This window comes from Lupinus angustifolius, chromosome LG09, assembly GCF_001865875.1.
Source record: "Lupinus angustifolius cultivar Tanjil chromosome LG09, LupAngTanjil_v1.0, whole genome shotgun sequence".
Classification (NCBI taxonomy): domain Eukaryota; kingdom Viridiplantae; phylum Streptophyta; class Magnoliopsida; order Fabales; family Fabaceae; genus Lupinus; species Lupinus angustifolius.
Window position 1 is genome coordinate 513,782 of NC_032017.1, and position 20,319 is coordinate 534,100.

At 33.9% G+C, this 20,319-nt stretch overlaps 2 protein-coding genes across 3 annotated transcripts in view; both read left to right on the forward strand.

The window, feature by feature from the left end:
- Positions 1 to 20,319, forward strand: part of LOC109356942 (histone-lysine N-methyltransferase ATX2-like) — a 26,312-nt gene continuing 5,993 nt past the window's right edge. Inside the window, exons 1-25 of one of the 2 annotated variants that reach the window (XM_019600596.1) lie at positions 1 to 786; positions 2,128 to 2,179; positions 2,288 to 2,362; positions 2,521 to 2,743; positions 3,064 to 3,187; positions 3,321 to 3,425; positions 4,513 to 4,718; positions 5,300 to 5,392; positions 5,528 to 5,625; positions 6,159 to 6,329; positions 7,527 to 7,670; positions 7,878 to 7,925; positions 8,088 to 8,202; positions 8,284 to 8,349; positions 8,429 to 8,490; positions 8,699 to 8,755; positions 9,047 to 9,115; positions 9,268 to 9,463; positions 10,383 to 10,667; positions 10,825 to 10,886; positions 10,977 to 11,054; positions 11,135 to 11,230; positions 11,718 to 11,821; positions 11,981 to 12,120; positions 12,835 to 13,264. In XM_019600596.1, coding sequence (XP_019456141.1) covers positions 62 to 786; positions 2,128 to 2,179; positions 2,288 to 2,362; positions 2,521 to 2,743; positions 3,064 to 3,187; positions 3,321 to 3,425; positions 4,513 to 4,718; positions 5,300 to 5,392; positions 5,528 to 5,625; positions 6,159 to 6,329; positions 7,527 to 7,670; positions 7,878 to 7,925; positions 8,088 to 8,202; positions 8,284 to 8,349; positions 8,429 to 8,490; positions 8,699 to 8,755; positions 9,047 to 9,115; positions 9,268 to 9,463; positions 10,383 to 10,667; positions 10,825 to 10,886; positions 10,977 to 11,054; positions 11,135 to 11,230; positions 11,718 to 11,821; positions 11,981 to 12,119 — 3,393 coding nt within the window. In that variant the 5' untranslated portion in view covers positions 1 to 61 and the 3' untranslated portion in view covers position 12,120; positions 12,835 to 13,264. Of the gene's footprint in view, positions 787 to 2,127; positions 2,180 to 2,287; positions 2,363 to 2,520; positions 2,744 to 3,063; positions 3,188 to 3,320; positions 3,426 to 4,512; positions 4,719 to 5,299; positions 5,393 to 5,527; positions 5,626 to 6,158; positions 6,330 to 7,526; positions 7,671 to 7,877; positions 7,926 to 8,087; positions 8,203 to 8,283; positions 8,350 to 8,428; positions 8,491 to 8,698; positions 8,756 to 9,046; positions 9,116 to 9,267; positions 9,464 to 10,382; positions 10,668 to 10,824; positions 10,887 to 10,976; positions 11,055 to 11,134; positions 11,231 to 11,717; positions 11,822 to 11,980; positions 12,121 to 12,834; positions 13,265 to 20,319 lie in introns of those variants that run through there. The other variant, XM_019600597.1, reaches the window with a different exon arrangement.
- The window catches only part of LOC109356143 (RNA polymerase II C-terminal domain phosphatase-like 3), a 5,005-nt gene continuing 2,328 nt past the window's right edge, over positions 17,643 to 20,319 (forward strand). The window contains exons 1-6 of the mRNA XM_019599480.1: positions 17,643 to 18,175; positions 18,275 to 18,392; positions 18,480 to 18,535; positions 18,644 to 18,704; positions 18,798 to 19,130; positions 19,200 to 20,258. Of these exons, the coding sequence (XP_019455025.1) occupies positions 17,643 to 18,175; positions 18,275 to 18,392; positions 18,480 to 18,535; positions 18,644 to 18,704; positions 18,798 to 19,130; positions 19,200 to 20,258 (2,160 nt within the window). The remainder of the gene's footprint in view (positions 18,176 to 18,274; positions 18,393 to 18,479; positions 18,536 to 18,643; positions 18,705 to 18,797; positions 19,131 to 19,199; positions 20,259 to 20,319) is intronic.

Consider the following 20,319-nt stretch of genomic DNA (forward strand, 5'->3'; position numbering starts at 1 on the left):
ACTTTAACTTGATTGAGAGCGGGAAAGAGATTTTATTTGGTGGAAATGAAATAAACAACATATGTTTTTGTACATCACCTTTTTCTCACATCCCAAAAACCCTAAACATTATAACAAACCATTCTCTCAAATTTCCCTTCACTCTTTTTCTCTCTCTTTTATAATGGCATTGAATCCAAAAAAACAAAATCAAAAAAATCAAAAAAATCAAAAACTAGAAGAAGAAGAAGAAGAAGAAGAAACAAGAGAAGAAGGGAGTACTCCTCTACGGTACATCCCACTCGATAATCTCTACTCCGCCACGTCACCTTGTCGTGTCACCGTCATGTCTAAGAAAGTTAAAGCTCATAAACTCCCTCATCAAAACGACGACGTTGTTAATCTTCTTCACAAAACGACGACGCTTCATGAAAACGACGACGACGACGTTGTTGTTGATCTTGTTCCGAAAACGATGCCGTCTCGTGCTCCGACTAAGCCTCCGGTTCTATTTGTTTACTCTCGCCGGAGAAAGAGGGGGCAGCATTATGTTAAAACGAAGTCGTTTTATGAGTCGTTGATGGAACAAAACGATGAAATTGAAATCGAAGAAAGTCGGTTTAATAAGAAGAGGAAAATTGGGAGTACTGAGTTGGAGAAATTGGGTGTGGATTTGAGTGCATTCAGTGTTGATAATTTCTATGGTTCGAGATTTAGAGAATGTCGTAATTCTGGGAAGAGTAATGGTGTTGGTTCTTTGAAGAATTTTCCGAAGTTAGTTTCGGAGTCTGTGAAGAGATGGATAGGGTAATTCTGGTTCTCTTTTGTGCTCAAGAAATATAAGTTAGTTGAAAGAATTTTGCTTTGATTTATTTTTGTTTATTTATTTATTTATTTATTTGTTATATCTAAACGTTTAAATCTTTCTTATGATGGTTACATATGCGGGCGATCGCGGCCGGATAGTCAAGTTGCGATGCCTGAGTCGTGAAAATTGTTGTTTACTTGATGATATATGCATTGATTGGTTTATGATTTTTTATGGTTGGAAGGACAATGATGTTAAATGAATTATAGGGTTTTAAAATGAAGTATGTATCGGGGGATGTGGCATTGTGATGAAGAAATATAAGCTAGTTGAAAGAAAGTTGTTTTTGATTTGTTCAATCTTAGTAGATGCGGGCAATTGTGTATAATATGACCTGTAATAACGGACTGATGTGGTTACGGTGGCTGCTGCAACCAAGTCACATCATGTGATGTGGTCTTAATTTTGTAACTGTGTGAATCACAAACAATGTTTTTTATTTGTGCCGAAGAAAGATAAGCTATGTGAAGTTTGATTTTTGTTTTCTTAGGTTTATGATTTCGGTACTGTAGGAAGGTGAAACGTTATGTAAATGTTAAATCTTACTTATGTTGTGTGTTTTAAAATGCTGACTGTGTTGCATGATGTGCCCACAACATCTCGGTTGTGGCAGCTTGCACAACCACAACAGATGATTGCAGGTCGCATTGGTCGCAATGTCACATCAGGATGCAACTGTGACCGCGATTTAGAGCCCTTAATTTTTGCAGAGAAAATCTTACTTATCCAAATTTGAAATTTATGTTGTGTATCTGCTTTTACTTTTATGCGTTCTTTTTTAATTGTTGTTTGTTTGTTTGGTCTGGAATGAAGAAGCAGAAGCTTCATGAAGTTGATCTTTGCTTCAATGTATAGAGAAATAGGAAATGTTTGGCTCTGTAATTAATGTGATCCGATTTTTGATTTTTTCATGGGGTTTGTGGTTTCCATTATATATGGCAGAAATGAGAGAATTTTACATAAATGTTACTGTTTGTGTTGCGTATCTGCATATATTTTTTTTTGAGTTTTCCAAAAATGTCAGTGTTTGGTTTGGATGGAGCAAACGGGATATTCGTAAAGTTCAACTTTGCTTAAATGTATAGGAAATGTTAATCTCTGCGATTATGGCTGTGTTATTTTTTTTTTTGGTTTATAATTTCTGTGGTTGGAAGGGGAATTGGGAAATCGTTTTTGTTTGGTTCTGTGATGGCTTTGCAATTTTATTTTTATCGGGTTTGTGGTTTCTGTATGTCAGGAAGGAGAAAATGTCACATTAATGTTAATTTTACTTTTTACAGGTTGAGTTTTGACAATGCTGATCCTGAGGCATTCATTGGATTACGATGCAAGGCAATGTTTTGTTATCTTTTGGGTTATTAATACTTGTACATTCATGACACTGGGTTTGCTCATAGTCATACAACTACAATTGATTCACACTGACCTTGTTTTCTGCAGGTTTACTGGCCCATGGATGATAAATCATATTCTGGCTATGTCAAGGGTTATGATACAGAAACTAAGATACATAATGTATGGTCCTTACTTATAGTTATATTACTTTAATGATTAAATGATTTGAGTAATTTCAAACTAAAAACTATGTATTTACATTATCTATGTGTTCCACAATATGGAACCTGTTATTTCAGAATTGAGATTTCATCGTTTTATATAATAACTATTTGCAGGTTAAGTATGATGATGGCGATGAGGAAAATTTAGTACTTTCAAAAGAAAATGTAAAATTCCATGTTTCCCGTGATGAGGTGAAACGTTTAAATTTGTGTTATGCCAAAGTTCGTGACAGTATTGTCTCTGATTATGACATTGAAGAGATGCTTGCATTGGCTGCAAGTCTGGATGACTGTCAAAATTTTGAGCCTGGAGATATTGTATGGGCCAAGCTAACAGGTTTGGCCTTTCTCAGTTGTTCTATTGTTGGATGTGGATATCTTAATTTGAATTAATTTGCTTTTAATTTTAGTATTTTAGTCCATAGAGAAAGAGGCAAACATAAAAATTATTGGCTTACCATTATTAAATATTTTCATGTATTTAGATCTTTCTTTTAAACTCTATTTTTGGGATATTACACTATATCTGCTTCAAATGACCTGGTTTGTTTATCCCCAGCAATTTCAGTTACTGCTAATAGTGGCTGTTAATGTTCTATCTGCTATAGTAGTTGTTGTTGCTGCTGCCGTTGTTATTACAATTATTTTATTTTGCAGGGTATGCAATGTGGCCAGCTGTTGTTCTGGATGAATCACTTGCTAGCAACTGTAAGGGTTTGAAAATGCTTTTAGGAGGAAGATCGGTTCCTGTCCAATTTTTTGGAACTCATGATTTTGCAAGGTTTAATATTTTGTTAAAATAGAAAGAAAAGAACTTTTTCAATTTTCAATGAGTAACTGTTGTTTTTATATGATTCATTAATTCCTCTTTTTAAGATGAAGTTTTCTATTTGCATATTCTTCGTGTTTTCCAGGGTTAGAGTTCAGCAGGTGAAATCATTTCTCGGAGGACTTCTTACTGAACTACACTCGAAGTGCAAGAAAATTAGTTTTATTGAAGGCATAGAGGAGGCAAGAAGGTAATGAATTTTGTTTATCCTTTTCTGTTCTTCAGCTATCACTTCAGTTAACTAAACATGAAAAGGTTGGAGGAGGGAAATATTGCTGTTTGTATTCTTGTTGAACAAGGTTAGCATTAAGTTGCATGTTTGTCTGTTTTAGGTTCTTGTTATTTATCTCAGGTCCTAGAGTAGCCATTATTCAAAATTTGCATTATGGAATACTAATAATATATTAATACGAGGAAAGCACATATGGATAAGTGGGTTTCTTTTCTATCCATGTAACAATTGTTTTCAAGGTCTCTTTCAGCTTTCTTCTCTTATTTTGTCTTCTTCCTCATCTATCTTCTCTTGGGGTCTTCATTTTTTAGGAACTTGCTGAATACAAAAGTTAGTGAACTAGCATCCTTTATGGTTTTTTCTTGAATCTTTTAATTTTATGACAATGAAAAGAGATTTTGGTCTCTTGACTTGGGAATTTTCTTGTGTAAATCTTGTTTGCAGTTCTTAATTAATTTTCCTAATGGAGGAAGATTTATTTTGGATAAATCCATATGGAAACCAGAAGCCCCCCAAAGGGCAAATCTTTTGTCTGGACTGCTCTTAACAGGATAAAACTAACAACATGTTTGATGGGGTTATGTTTTTAGCATGTTTATTGTGGTGCTCTGCTCGTGGTCTATCTAGAGTTGTTCCTCTTTTTGATACAAAGAGTTTGGCTTCTCTAGGTGTTTCTTTTCTTTTATTGTCTTGAAGATATGTTATCCTCTTTCATTGTATTCTCCTCTTCTTCTTTCATAACACTTAACTAACATTTTAAATTTTTAATAGTTTTTGCAATGTTACCAGCTTTTAATGATTTGTGGTCTTATATTCACTATATTTTATGTGCATGCTTTGATTGCTAACACTAGTTCTTAAGGCATTATGTCTCCCAATACTTCCACCTGCATTATCTGTATATTACCCCTAGCCTGGTTAATTTAATTGATTGAACCTTCATTCTCTGTAATGTAGCTTTTTAATTCACAGCTTTGGTATTCAGATTTAGATTTTTTAACTGGTTTATCTAATTTGTTGATTTAGCTATTGTTTCACTTAACAGGTATTTAGGTGAACAGAAACTTCCTCAGGCGATGCTTGAGTTGCAGAAAGGATGTATAGTTGATGACGGTAACCATGTAAGTGGGGAGGATGGGGGATGTACAAATTCCGGTGAAGATTGTTTAAATGATAAAGGAGCTTGGATGGCAATGGAAATCATTGAAACTTTTCCTTATGAAGTAGGAGACATGCAAATTATAAGCCTTGGTAACTTTTCAAGATTGTATTTTATGTTCTTATGAATTTCTTCATGTCATGCTAACCTTTCGTTTTAATTGATCTTTACTTCATTTATGTCTGCAAACCTGAATATAACTTTGGGTCATTAGTAAATTGAAGAATTTTACATTATTGACTATCAACCAACTGTATGATGCCGTCTATATAATAATCAGTTAAGTTTTTTACTAGTGAAATATTTTAGCAACTCCAATGATGTGGCACCTTGCTTACTGATAGTATAATGTTTTTACACTGCTAGTGAATAAAATTTAAATCCGTTAATATCTTATGTTCCTATAATGAAAAAGTCATCTTGTCAAATTTAAATTCTTTAGTATCTTTATATCCAAGAGTGAACAAGTCATACTGTTCACTGCATTTTCCACAAAAAATTATCTGGATTTTCTTTTCAGTAAAATACCATGGCTTAATGATTTTTCTATGTGCATTTACTGCTTGCATGTTTTATAATTTTATGCCAGCCAAGAGTTTTACTTATCTCCTATTAGATTGCATTTTGGTGACAGCCCATGTACTCACAGGGAGGTAAAACTCTTCTTTTCCAGGAAAAATCGTTGAAGATTCTGCATCTTTCAGGGATGGAAGATCCATCTGGCCTGAAGGGTACACAGTAGTGAGGAAGTTTACTTCAGTTACTGGTGAAGCATTTTTTTCTTTGATTGGGATTTTGCATGTCATATTCTGATTTTGGATTTTTGAATAGATGTCAAACATGTCATATTCATCATCTTTGTGGTTCTGATTCTGTATTATTTTCCTCCTATTTTGTTTAGACCCTAAAGTATCTGCCCTCTATAAGATGGAGGTGTTAAGAGATCCAGAATCCAAAGCTCAACCTCTTTTTAGAGTCACTGTTGATGGCGGTGAACAGGTTGGTTTTTACTATGAGAAGTGATTTTGTGCCTATAGGTATTATTACATCTGATATTTGTGCTTCTGTATCTTATTTTTTAAAACATGCATCCCCTCTGAATTTCACCTTCTCTGGTACGTCAGTTTTTTGCGGTCTTTTCTGCACCTTTGTTGTCTTCGACCATTTGGTCATACAATTTTAGGCAGGGAGTTCGGTAAAACCCTCTCCAATTTGAATCTCTGACATTGTATTAAGGTTCGCCTGAACCACAGTCCACTTCCACTGCGACTAATCTCTACTGGGTTCATTTTCCAACTATTTAATCTTTTTCTCCTTCCACTTTCCTAGTTGAATGACAAATATTTTGATTAAGTTGGCATACAATATGCCTCCTTTTGATATCAGGATTTATGTGTTAATTAGTTGTTAAATTTCTTAACCAAATTAACTTACCTTTTGCCTCGTCTTTCCCCTTGTCTTGCAAAATGAAATAGAAAACATCTCCCATGCTTATCAGTTGTATAAATCTCATTATAAACACTGTGTTACAGTTTAATGGCTGTACACCATCTGCTTGCTGGAATCAGATATACAAAAGGATAAAGAAAATGGAAAAGGATGATTCTGAAGGTTCTGTTACAGAAGCTGCAGTAGAAATGGGCTATGAATCTGGGTCTGATATGTTTGGTTTCTCCAATCCCAAAGTGTCTAAACTTATCCAGGTATGCTATTTAATAATGTTAATTCAAACTTCTGACCTGAAACATTATTAGATATACAGAATCATAGAAACACGAATCAAAACTTTGTAATATTAAAGGAATTATTGTACAATATCCCATAGGGGACTGATAGATATATTATCACGGGAGTTCATGCTAGGATAAATTAAAGAAAAGGCAGTGGATGGAATATGCATTGGGGACATTCTTGTAATTCCCTACCAAAACACATGGCAAAGGGGAGAGAGAAGCATGGGTGGATTCTGTTAGAGGAGAAGGATAAATGAGAGAGGGCAGGGTTGGGAGAGTTAAGCAGAATTCTGTATCTTGGTTTTGGGTGGGGAATTTTCTTTCCTATGTCTGGGATTCTCTTGAAGTGTCTCTTCTTTGCTTTTCTTTCTTCCCTGTCCTGTTAGCATTTGTTAAGGTAGTCCCACATCGGATGAAAATATAGCCAAAATAGTGCATATAAAGGCTTGTGTGTCCCACCCTATGAGTTATCTTTTGGGGTTGAGTTAAGCCTAGCCTGCAAAAACTTATATGGTATCAGACCCAGACTCAATCACTATGTTGTGCCACCTGCAGATGTCTAACCTGTGTACTTCACACTCCAGATGTCCAGTCCTGGGCGCAAGGGGTGTGTGTTAAGCTGCACAATTCTAATAGTATTCTAAGAACTTCAGCCTTTGTTCTGGTGTAAGTAGCTAGTCTCCACTCTTCTCTACCACTAAAAACAGTTTCTTTCATATTAGACTTGGTGAACTGAAGAGACCTTGGATTTTAAATATAGCTTAATAGTGTCAATTGCTCCGTGTAGCTGTCCCTATTCAGTGGGACAACGCTTGGTTGTTGTTGTGCCAATATTTGACACTTTTGTAAGCAATGCCAAGCTCCCTCTCTCTCTATTGTCTACATTTGCTTTGCTAGTTATTTGCTGCACTGATCATTGTTTAGTTTTCATATGTTCTATTAAAAGATTGTTTTGCTAGTTATTTGCTGCACGGATCATTGTTTTGTTTTCATATATTCAATAAAAAGAATGTTTTGCTTCATTTTGATCTCTTTCTCCCTCTGTTTTTTTGTTTATGCCATCTCCAAGTTGTTGAGCTAACCAGTGTGTTTTCTATATTACACATACTTTTGTACTTGTGTACCTGATGCTTAAATTTCACTGAAAGAAGTTTTGTTATTTCCCAGGGATTATCTAAAGCCAAAGTCACTTCCAAGAATTCAATTTCCAAGTCAGGTTCCAAAAGATATAATGACTTGCCTGTTGGTTATAGGCAAGTTCACATTAATTGGTCTGATCTTGATAAGTGCAATGTGTGCCACATGGATGAGGTAGAGTTTTTCTTTCTTGAATTCCATAAAGCTCCTGCTTGTTGTTTTATATACTTGCTTGTTCTTTTATTTTTTTCTATTTCTTATTTTTCCTTTCTAGGGGCCCAATTTGTTCCCGGGGAATAGAATTGTTGTTATTTTTCTTGCTTGTTTGTTTGTAATCTGATTCTGCCTTGCTGGCTAACTTGGTGTTATTTATGTTATAAGGAGTACGAGAACAATTTATTTCTACAGTGTGACAAATGCAGAATGATGGTATGGCCCCCTAAAACTTTAATGCAATTTTTCTCTGGATTATTGCAGATTATATAAAATTAATACCTGGTTTACATCTCTGGTATTTCTTGATGAACCATTAATGCTTTATTACTTTATCCATTTATTGATATTGAGCTTTGAATTGTAACACTCCCTTAGGTCCATGCTAGATGCTATGGAGAAGTGGAACCTGTTAATGGAGTGCTATGGTTATGCAAATTATGTCGTTTGGGTGCTGCTTCTCCGCCACCTTGCTGCTTATGTCCACTCATTGGTATGCTGATTCCTTTTAATTTTATGTTGCATTAAAAGTTTAATTACATGGCATTTACTATTGTAGTTGAGTTTCTTCTAGGAGGTGCAATGAAGCCTACAACAGATGGCCGTTGGGCTCATTTAGCTTGTGCCATATGGATACCTGGTTCGTTTGTCTATGACATAATTTACTCCAATTACTCTTTAGTTTGCTTATATGTGCTAAGGATGAGAATTTTTGCCAGAAACTTGTTTGGCCGATGTTAAGAGAATGGAGCCTATTGATGGATTGAGTAGAATCAGTAAGGTAGGCATTTTTGATTAATTTTTCTTTTCACGCGTTTCTAAGTTTTCCTACTATCAAAATTTTCACTGTTTATGTTTCTTTTTTAAATTGCCACCAATTGGCTTGTGTCCGTAATGTTGTTAGATGGCGATTATGTTATCAGTTCTAAATTAGTATATGCACTAACTTTTTTTGTTGCTTGCATTCTAATTATTTTGGATTTGAACAGGACCGCTGGAAGTTGTTATGTAGCATATGTGGGGTCCCTTATGGTGCCTGCATCCAAGTAAGGCTTTTGAGTTTTTTATTGAGTAGTTTATGTAGACTTTTGCTTAGTTGGTGTGTATCTGTAGTCATTTCTTTTCCATAACACTAAATTCTGCTAGCTAAACCACAGCAAACAACCTCCTTTTGCCTAAAGAAACAACCAAAACACATAAAATTTGACTGTCATTTTCAAAAGATTTTATGATGATATATATTTGGGACACATGATAGACGGGGTTAGCTAGTATTTGTCATTCTAAACAATTTCTTTGTTTTCTAAATTGTGTTTCTCCCCCAATCAATTCTGCAGTGTTCAAACAACTCTTGTCGAGTAGCATATCACCCACTTTGTGCACGTGCTGCTGGTCTCTGTGTGGAGGTAGTTCTCATTTTCCCCCTCTTCAAATACAAGTTTTATCAGTGATTTCATTTTGACTATAAATGTAGTGTGCTGGCTTTTGTACAATAATTAGCTAAAACTATCAGATTGATTTCAAATTGTTCGTATACTTACAATTTTATGATTTATAGCTCGAGAATGAGGACCGGCTCTATCTACTATCTTTTGATGATGATGAAGATCAGTGCATACGCCTACTTTCTTTCTGCAAAAAACATAGGCAGCCATCTAATGAACCTTATTTTGCCGATGAACGTATTGCTCGAGTTGTCAGTCCATGTTCAGACTATGGTCCACCAACCAACCCGTCTGGTTGTGCTCGATCTGGTATGATAATTGACAATATTTTTGTATACTAAATCAAATTGTCACTTTCTTATCTTTACTTGCTTCTCCTCCAGCAACCAGGGAAAACAAAATAAACTATTTTTGGTGACTCTTAGTTAATTTACTGCTAAATTGCTTCTTACTCTGCTCACTTGTTAATTTGCTGCTACATTGCTTCTTACTCTGCTCACTTGTTAATTTGCTATTTTATATAAATTCTTGTTTGTGTAATCAGCTCTTGTAAGAAGCCAAGATTCTTTGCAGTGCTATCTCTTTGCTATTTTCTGGTTTTTATGTTTTGAAAGTTGAAAGGAATGCCAGAATTTTCAAAGGCTCCTTTTCCAATTTCCAGCCTTATTTTCATTTAGGACAGAGTTATGTTTTTAGCTCCCCTTTGGTGTTCTTCCCCTTGCCTCTTTCGAGTTGTATCTTTGTCCGACATGCAGAGGGATTGGCGAGCTTTGATAAATGATAAGTGTTGCAGTATCTTAGGTTTTTACTTTTCTTTGTTGTAGTCATCTGAGGATGCATTATCCTCTATTTTGTTCTGCTTCCTCCTTAATAATGTTTTTATAAGGAATCTGCTGATCCTATCAAACTCCTCACTTCCTTTCTCTTCCGGCCACATGCACCATTAATTATGTGAGAGTCATAATTCCTCCCTTACTTATGTTTGAAACTAATTCTGTGATCCCTTTTTTATTATTTCTTTGGCATACCTGGGTGATTGGGGATTTGCTAACGGTCACGTTTTGCTTTTGATATTTTTGTATTTTAGGCTGCATCATTTATGGGAAAGATTTTACTGGATGTTCTTATCTCTATATTTTACCGCTCATATTGCTTTGTATAAATTGTTCAACTTAAATAATTAAAGATGGAATTTGCTCAATAATGTGTTTTTTTTCTTCTGGAGCAGAGCCATATGATTACTTTGGAAGGAGAGGCCGAAAGGAACCTGAAGCACTTGCAGCTGCATCGCTGAAACGCTTGTTTGTAGAGAACCAACCTTACTTGGTAGGTGGATACTGCCAGCATGGATTGTCAAACAACCTAGAGACTTCTGGCAGAGGAGTCTGTGCTAAATTCTTTTGTAGCCAGCAAAGGCTGAGAACCTCTCTGACTGATGCTCCGAACAACATACTTTCTATTGCTGAGAAATATAAGTACATGAGGGAAACCTTCCGGAAGCGACTAGCATTTGGTAGGGGAAAAATTGTCTGTTTATATTTGGAAGTGGTGGGGAAGGGGATTTTAATTTTTTACTGAATGTTGGTTTTTACTGGCACAGAATCTTATAGTGTGAGATTTATCCATGGAATTATCCTCTCACAAAAAAATGTTTGAAAATGTTTATGAAGGAAAATCAAGAATTCATGGATTTGGCATCTTCGCAAAGCATCCACATAAAGGCGGAGACATGGTAAAGAGAACATTCTCCATTTTATTGTGCCTCCTTTATATTATTGTATCTCATCTTAATGGGATGGACATATTTATTTTATATATTCAGGTGATTGAATACACTGGTGAACTTGTTAGACCTACCGTTGCTGATCGGAGAGAGCACTTTATATACAATTCGTTAGTGGTAAGTGTTCTCAAATTTCTTGAATGTTAAGTATATGCTTTTGCAGGACATCGTAACTCGTTTCTCTTTTCATTATGCAGGGTGCTGGAACATATCTGTTTCGGATTGATGATGAACGAGTCATTGATGCTACTAGAGCAGGAAGCATTGCTCATTTAATTAATCATTCTTGTGAAGTGCGTCCTTTCCCCTTAATTTGACATTTCCCTTTTACTATTTGTTGATTGTTGTCATTTCAATCTGTCTTCTTGGTTTGATGTACGAGTTTCACATGATTCTATTTTAATTTACATGTTTTTCTAATTATTTGAAGATTGGATTCTAGAAGGTTTCCAAATTTCAATGTTTGGAATTTGTATTTTTCAGAAAATTTTGGCCCCATTAATGTATATTGATATGATTTAGCTTCTAGGTAGTGTTAAATAATGTTGGATAAGATTGATTCCATTTTATGTGGAAAAGTTTTCTGAAGACATCTGTAACTAGAGGGTGGGCCTTGGGGCAATGGTAGGTTGTTTGCCTCGTGACTTGGAAATAATGCAATTCAAGTTTTTTTATTCTCTGAAGATCTCAACCATATTTTCATTGGTATCTATGTTTGGTGTAGAAAAAAGTCCAGGATTTGATTAATTGCTTACCCGTCTATTTGTTGTTTCTATGCAGCCAAATTGCTATTCAAGAGTTATAAGTGTTAATGGTGATGAACATATTATAATATTTGCGAAGAGGGACATTAAACAATGGGAAGAGCTCACATATGACTACAGGTTTCCCTCTTCAAATGATTTCATACATGCTCACTAAAAGAACCGTAAAAGCTCACCTTTGTATTGGTTTTAGTTGTGTGTGCAGTATTGCACTTTCCTAATATATTCTAACTCTTCCTAATTCATTAATGTGCTGACTTCCTTCAATGCATGTTACAGATTTTTCTCGATTGATGAACGTCTTCCTTGTTACTGCGGCTTCCCAAAATGCCGAGGTGTAGTTAATGATACTGAAGCAGAAGAGCGAGCTGCTAAGCTATATGCACCTCGAAGCGATTTAACAGATTGGAGAGGATGAGGTAAGCAACTGATTTTGTTGCATTCTGGCATCTTTGGTCAAAAATGAACTTTTTAAGAACCAGTTTCATCGTTAATTGGTACATGGATCGGTAGGGTGGGAATAAATCTCTTTGGCTGTGTACAATGCAATTGAGGCAACTGTATTGACTTATTGGCATTAGTTTCTGAGAGGTTTCCCTTTTGGTTTTGGATATTTTATATTGATTTCTTTTTTCTTATCTCTGTTTTGAGGATGTCATCTCATCTCTTCAGTACTTTTATACCTTTTGACCAATAATACATTTTTTTCTATTTGAAAAGAAAAAGATACCTTAACATGTTGACTCATAACAGTGTTGGTATTTGACATAGATTTAAGTGTTCATTGGTGATGCTAATGGTGTCAGAATTTGTCTGTGGTTCTAGAATGTGTACTAGACTTGGACTATACTTCATATAGTTGATCGATTCGTAAACTTGTTTCACCAAATAAGCTCTTCTTTTAAGTAACTTGCACACATTTGTGTATGTTCACAACATCCATGATTTTTTTGTAGGCACAACTTGTGGGACAGTAGATGTGTATCCTTAAGACTCATGGTGAAAATCTGCTTATTGGACATAGTTTATTTCGGGGTTTAAATGCACTTTTATTGGTCTTCTGAATCTATGGTCCCATAGATGATAAAACGAACAAGTCTCCAATTTTTATTAATTTTATTTTGTTTTGCAGTTTTTTGTTCTTGATGTCCTGCTTGGTAGATTCTTCTTAAGATGGATTGTTTTGTTCAACTTCTTTTCATGGATTCTGCCATTTCTTTGGAAGGACAATGTTGTACATATGTCATCTGATTCTTCCCATTGTTTCATCACAATTCCAACTTAGCCAGTTACGTCGGCTCAAGGCGCGGTTCAGTGCATGTGACTCCTATTTAGTGGGAGCTGGAGAGGGTAGCGGAGAGGCTGTTTCCAGGTTCTGGTTATAGCAATTGGAAAGACATTACCGAACTTTTTTAAAATGTTACATTGGAAATTCATTGCCAAAATTAAGGCTTTTGTTAAATTAAACCAACTTGTTGAGATATTGTAACCTGCCATTGGATAGGTAGACATTTGTAATTATATCAAACATTTTAAATATAGGAAGAGAAACATTATTATAAAAAAACATTAGAGATCTTTGAAGGGAAGCAATTATCACTATTTGAGTTTGATGATCTGGTATTATAGAAAACATATATTGAAAGATTGTTCAGTCTTAACATGGGGATTTATCATGTTTTATATCTGATTCATTGTCCATTGTTATGAAGAAAGGTTTAGATTTTTGGGGCCTAAACCATTTATGTTAACCAACAAGACGTTAGTCTAGTGGTGTAAGGCCTACTGAATCCCCAAGGTTGAGGGTTCGATTTCTGGGAGTGATACTTGTTGAGAGAGGCAGCCACAAATCCTGAAAATGATTAGTTCCTTATCTTGTTGGAATAACATGATTTAAGCCTTGGGCTTCAAAGAGCCATACCATGCATGGTTAATTGGGTATTTTGTGTCATGAATGGTTGACCACTAAAAATGTGTTTGATCCTCTTTCCTTGCTTAAGACCCCATATTTAATAATTGGTTAGGTGAAGTGGGGAAAGTTATAGTGTGAGATTCAAGAAAAATGAGAATTTAATAAAAGTAAGCTTTGTATTTGGCATGAATCACATTCCATTTTACTCATAGTTATCTTTATGGTAAATTGTTTTTTAATCATTTCATCCTATGTTAACCAACAATAGCTGAGTTTTTGGATACTATTTCTTGGAAAAGTTGGTAGAAATTGGGTAACGAGTAAGGAAGAACGATCTGTTGACCTAAACTTTGCTTCAAACTATGTTCCGAAATAATGAAAATATGTACGTAAAGTAAAAAAATTAAATACTCATTATTATTTCTGTTTTTTGCTTCAATTTTATTGATGTGGTATATGGTTTGAGATATAGTTTAGGATAATGCATTCTTGTTTAAAGAAAAACCAGAACTTCAAAAAGAATTCCCAACTAGGATGTGATGGATGAAGATCATTTGTTCCACACGATGTCCCACTTTATGTCCCAAGCCAATCAAAGTGTTCTATTTTATTATTTTATACATATGTTAATATATGATTGGCTTGAGACAGAGAATGATATATCATTGAGGACAGATGATCCCCATCTGAATGTGACACCCTAATAAGAGCAAGGAGTTATCAATAGTACTAAAATGTATGGCCAATGAGCGATGAAGTGTTACTCTATGAGCGAGAAATTGTGATTGACCAGAAAAATATTTAATAATTGCAATTTTAATTTAAATAAAACTTTTTAATCAATCAGAGTTGATGGTACATGAAGTGTACAAAAAGTGGAACATTATATGGGAGAATGACTTATGAGGATTTTTTTTTGCATTACTTATATAAGCAAAAAATGCATTTTTTTTCTTCAGGAAACTATTACTTAAGAACTTCAAGATTAAATGTATTTGACTTGGACTAATTCTTGGATGGGTATTAAGTGATTAAAGATTCTTGAACATCAAGGTATTAAGTGATTAAAGATAAACCTTTAATTAATAATTAACTATGAGAAATCCATGCACCAATTCTTTAGTACATGAATCTATACCTTGATGTTGATTCATTGATTGATCATAATGATATATAACTATTCATTATATTCTTTTTTATTGTTTGATACTTTGTTAATAGCCAAAGAATATAAACTTTCCAGATTAGTCATATATAAAAAATGTTTGTATTAATAATTAATAATTCTTATTCAAGAAGAAATATATTATGTGATACTTTTCCTAATTTATGATTGAAGTAAAAATAATAAAAATGAAGACTCAGTTAATTATGACATTCACGCAAAAATATTATTACCTGATAAGACCCGGTCCGACCCATTGACCAGTTCCAATTCGTGACATAGGGATGGGTCGAACTTGTCCAAATAAATAAAAATGACAAACTTGATTAAAAGAGATAGACTCGTCGTCAAAAAAGGTGGGTTCAAAAAACTTGTCCCTTATAATTATATATCAAGAATAAGTACATATGAATACATGCTATGCTCAGTTCATATAACTAAAATAGCTACAAGCTCACACAACATGTCTATACCACTTATCATATGATCCTTATTTCTTAGTGTGAATACCCAATTTTATCCAGCAAAAAAAAAAAACATTCTTCAAAATTATTCAATAAAAAAATGAATGAGTTAAAGATTTGTTTTAATTAAGGTTTGATTATCAAATAAATTAAAGATTTGAGAATATGTAATTTGAATCAAATCATATCAATTTGATTAAACTGCATACATTGATAAAAATAAATCTTTAGGGATTCAAAAAATAATAAATAAGAGATTGTATTATGGAAAACAAATCATATCAAATTGATTGTGTTGCAATATGAGTAAAGTAATGACTACAATTGTATAAAAAAATAAGATTGAGTTTAAGTATTAAAATATCTTTTGTGACTTGTATAAGAATTAAAAAAATTATTTTCACATATCCTTAAGTAATACAATAATATTAAGATGATTTAGAATTGCGATTTGATTGTGCATGTTTAAAGATTTGAGAAAAAATTATGTTTGTCATTTTGTCATTTTCTAAGCTAGTCTCGTCCCTATCTTGACCCGTCTTATTTTGGATTTGTCTCTCATGCGTCTCATCCTAATTAAGAACGAGTTCGAGTTCAATAAATCTACCAACTTAAAAATTTTAATTCAATAAATCTAAAAATATAAATGGTTAGTAAAAATAAAGTAAGGCAAGGTAATTTACACTAACAATATATTAATTACTTTAATATATATAAGGATATATGTGTGTTTTTTATTTTTATTGTGAAGTATCCATCTACCAATTTTTTTAAAAGAAAAAGAGACGTCTTATTTTCTAATGTATGAAATACCTATAAATTTATTTTAAATAAAACAAAATTGTTTCTTTTAATGAATCTATCCTAAAAATGTATTGCTCAACAAAATGTTTCAACCTAAATATATATCAAACTCATATTTTATGCCCTAAAAGTATTGTTATGAATGAGTTTAAAATGTAAATTGTTTAATTTTAATGCATACCAAAATCATAAAACAGTTTTACACTTTATATCAGTCATATATTTTAATAATATTTTTCAATCCCAATCATAAATTACCACATGTCTAATATCAATATACTAACTAATCATGTAAGATTCTTTATATTATTAACATTTTATTATTTATATATTAATCATCATTAACTTTTAAATTAGTTAGTTATATAAATATGCTAAATATCTATTAACCTTATATACTAGGAATCAATTCACTATTTTCTCCTCATCCATTACATGAAAAATTACACATATAACAATAATTATTATGTCTTCTATTTTTCTATCTATATATCCATGTAGCAAACAATCCTTGGATGATATTATTTTATATTAGAAAATAACCACTAAATGTTGGTATAGTTTTATAGCCTCACTCTATCCATGAGTATTGCATTATGTCAAATATCAAAAATTTAATTTAAAAGAGTAATAATAATTATACACTCTAAATAAGATTAATTATTATTCATATGAAAAGAATAGTGACAATTATATACTAGTGTTATAAAAATCGGTTTGTGCTGGTCGGTTCAACTGGTAAACTGGTGAACCGGTCTTAATACTGATACGGTACAATAATTATATTGATCATGCAATCATACCAGTTAAAATTGGCCGATTTTCAATTGAACCGTGCCAGTCATATCGACCAGATTTTATTTAATATTAATTTTTAATGAAATTGAAAAAAATATTAATTTTTCAATATTAATAATAATATATTATATTTTTATATCTAATTTCGCTGGTATGCGGTTTAATTGATGAACCACCGATTGAACCGCTATACCATTATACAAGTACCCTAACCAGTCGGTTCGATGACCAGTATAGTATTAACAACATTGTTATATACACCGATAAATATATATATTTTATACCAAAAAATATATATCCAATTGAATCAAACCAAAGATTACATCAATCAAATCAAACAAAAGATTGCATCATATAAAATTATCTTAGGAAAATGTATCTTATATTCTTTTAACAAATCTGGAATGAAACTAAAAAAGAATATGAGAAAAAGTCAAAAAAGATATTTGAGTCTTAATCCAAAGTACACGTAACAGAGATTTACTCACTCTTTTACAAGAATCAGTGACGTGTACGGTCAAGATTCAATATCCACCCACACTTTGATTTTCCCTCCTTATAAATACCCTCTCCCTCTTCCTCTTTCATTCTCTATTTTCGGATCTCAAATAACAATTTATTTTATTTTCTATTTTTGCGATTACAAATTCAATATTGCGAAATCGAAACTGAACCCTAATTAATCTCGCTTTAAAATCAAATTCGTTGTTTTGATTCATATACAAATATATATATTTAGTTTTTGGATTCAATTGTGAGAAGAATTTGAAAATTTTGGAGAAAAGAGAGATTGAATCGATGATGATGATGAACGATGTTGAGGATGTAGAAGAGGGTGAAATTTTGGTTGAAGAGAAAACCGAAGATGATTTGAAGAAGGAGCAACAAGATTTGGTGAAGTGGAATGATAATAAGCCTAAACATGATTCTAAGATTAAAGAGGATTCAAATACTAGGGTTTGGGCAGTTAATGATTTTTATCCTAAGTATCCGAGTATTTGTCGCGGTTATGCATCGGGTTTGCATAATCATGCTTGGGCACAAGCAGTGCAGAATAAGCCTCTAAATGAAATAGTTGTGATGGATAATGATTCTAATGGTAATGACGATAACTCGAATAGATTGCGTTCGGGTTCTGTTAAGGAAGATAATGTGAGTGTGAATGGTCATGTTGTGATTGATCTTGATAAAGAGGATGGGGAATTGGAGGAGGGTGAGATTGATGATGATGCTGATATAGAAGAAGGGAACGTTTCTCAGTGTGTTTTGAACTCTGAGGAAAAAAATGTTCGGGAAATTTTGGAGGGTTTTACCATTGATAATGTGGAGGAGTAAGTGTGATAATATTTGAATGGAAATTGTTTGTTCTTTGATGAATTTCTGAAATTGAAGTTAATCACACTGATTCGTTTGTTATTTTTGTTTTATAGATCATTTGCTGAGAGTTGTGATAAGCTACAGAATGCTTTGCAGAGTTTGCGTGCTGTTACCGATAAGGACGATGTTCTTGTTCGGTTGTCATTCAATGCAATTCAAGTTATTTTTTCTGTAATGCCCTTAGGAACCTTGCTTGTTGTGGCTTCTCTTAATACAAGGGAATTGTGTGTCATTATTGTTTGTTTATTTTTGTTGTAGTTGTTCTGTTCCATGGAGAGTTCGCAGAAAGAAAAGAACAAGGATTACATACCAAGGTTTTCAAATATATGTTTTTATTTTTCTTTTAGTTTGTGATTGTGAATTCTTTGAAGTAATCTATCACTAATTTGTGTATCCTTTTTTGGCTGCAACTTTCATGTCAGATTACTTTCTTTTGTGAAGGATCGGCAAGCTCATTTATTTGCTCCGGAGTGTTTGAAAGAGGTGATGTTTCATGTTCTCTTCTTACAATCCTCAATTTATGAAATTAAAGATATGATAGAAACTGAACATGGTTTCTTATTCACACAATTTCAGGTCATGATTACAACTTTAGATTCTAATGGTGCTTTAGTCGATAGTGAGACTATTGTGAAGGAAAAAGAATCACAGAGCAATGAGATGAAAACTTTGGAAATTCAAGATAGAAGAACTGGTGATTTGATTTCTTCTAGTAAGCCTTTCGATAGTATCCCAATTGGGGCATCAGAAGCTTTGGAATCTGGACCTAGTAATTTTAAAGGCAGAGGGGTTCTGGTCCCTCTTTTTGACCTTCATAAGGATCATGACATAGACAATTTACCATCATCCACACGAGAAGCACCATCTTGTTTCCCTGTAAATAATGCATCTTCTGTCGGAGAAGGAATGGTTAGACCTGTGTTGCCTACACGCGAAGCACCAAGGTTTTGTTTAAATAAATCATTTTCTGTTGGAGAGGGAATGGTTAGGTCTGGGTTTCCTGTTAGTATGGCGGGGGCTGTGAAGATGGAAGTCGATAGTGAAGGTTCTAACTTGCATCCCTATGTAACGGATGCTCTGAAAGCTGTTTCCTCATATCAGCAGAAGTTTGGTCGAAGTTCCCTTTTCACGAGTGAAGAACTTCCAAGTCCAACCCCTTCAGGCGACTGTGAAGGTGCCGCTATTGATACAAATGAGGAGGTCTCTAGTGTTTCTGTGGCTGGTTCTGCAATGAGCACCAAGCCACCCTTACCGTCTTCGGATCAGCTGCTTGTTTCTGCTTCTGCTTCCAAGGATAGGTCCAGTATGCATGGATTGAGTAGTTCTGGAGTTGATGCAACAGGTTCTGGATCTTTGCCTAGAAAACCTTCAGTTAAGCCTAGAGATCCTAGGCTTCGCCTCATTAATTCTGATGCAAGTGCTTTGGATCTTAACCACAGACCTTCACTGGTGAATAATATGCCTAAAGTGGAAACAATAATCTCAAGAAAGCAAAAGGCTGCTGAAGAGCCTCCTTTGGATGTTGCTGTATCAAAAAGACTGAAAACTTCTTTGGAAAATTCCGAGCATAATACAAGAGATCCAAGAACTGCAGCTAGAAATTACGGTTGGTTGGAAGAAATGACCCCGGTTGGATCCCCATTGATAGAAAGGAACAATGTGGAAGCTGATCCCAAAAAGACTATAAGTACAGTAAATAGTTTGTGCACTGGTTCTAGTTATTTCAATGTGACAAGTAATGTAAATCAGCAGGTGCCAGTTGCAACTAGTAATGCCACAGTTTCCATACCTGCCGTGTGGAAAGATTTAGCTGTAAATCCAACCATGTTGGTAAACATACTATTGGAACGGCATAAATTAGCAGCAGCAGAAGCCAAAAAGAAACCTGATGATTATTCTAGGAATTCACTACATCTAGCAAACGCAAATTCAGCATTGGGAACAGGTCCAACTATGAGTTTTGGCACATCGATGACCACCGGGTTTCAGAAAAATTCTGTTGGAATGCTTCCAGTTTCCGCACCAGCAACCACTGCGGTAAAATATTTTTTATGATAGTATTTTTGATATATTTTAGTGGTTGTGGTATCTTATCTTG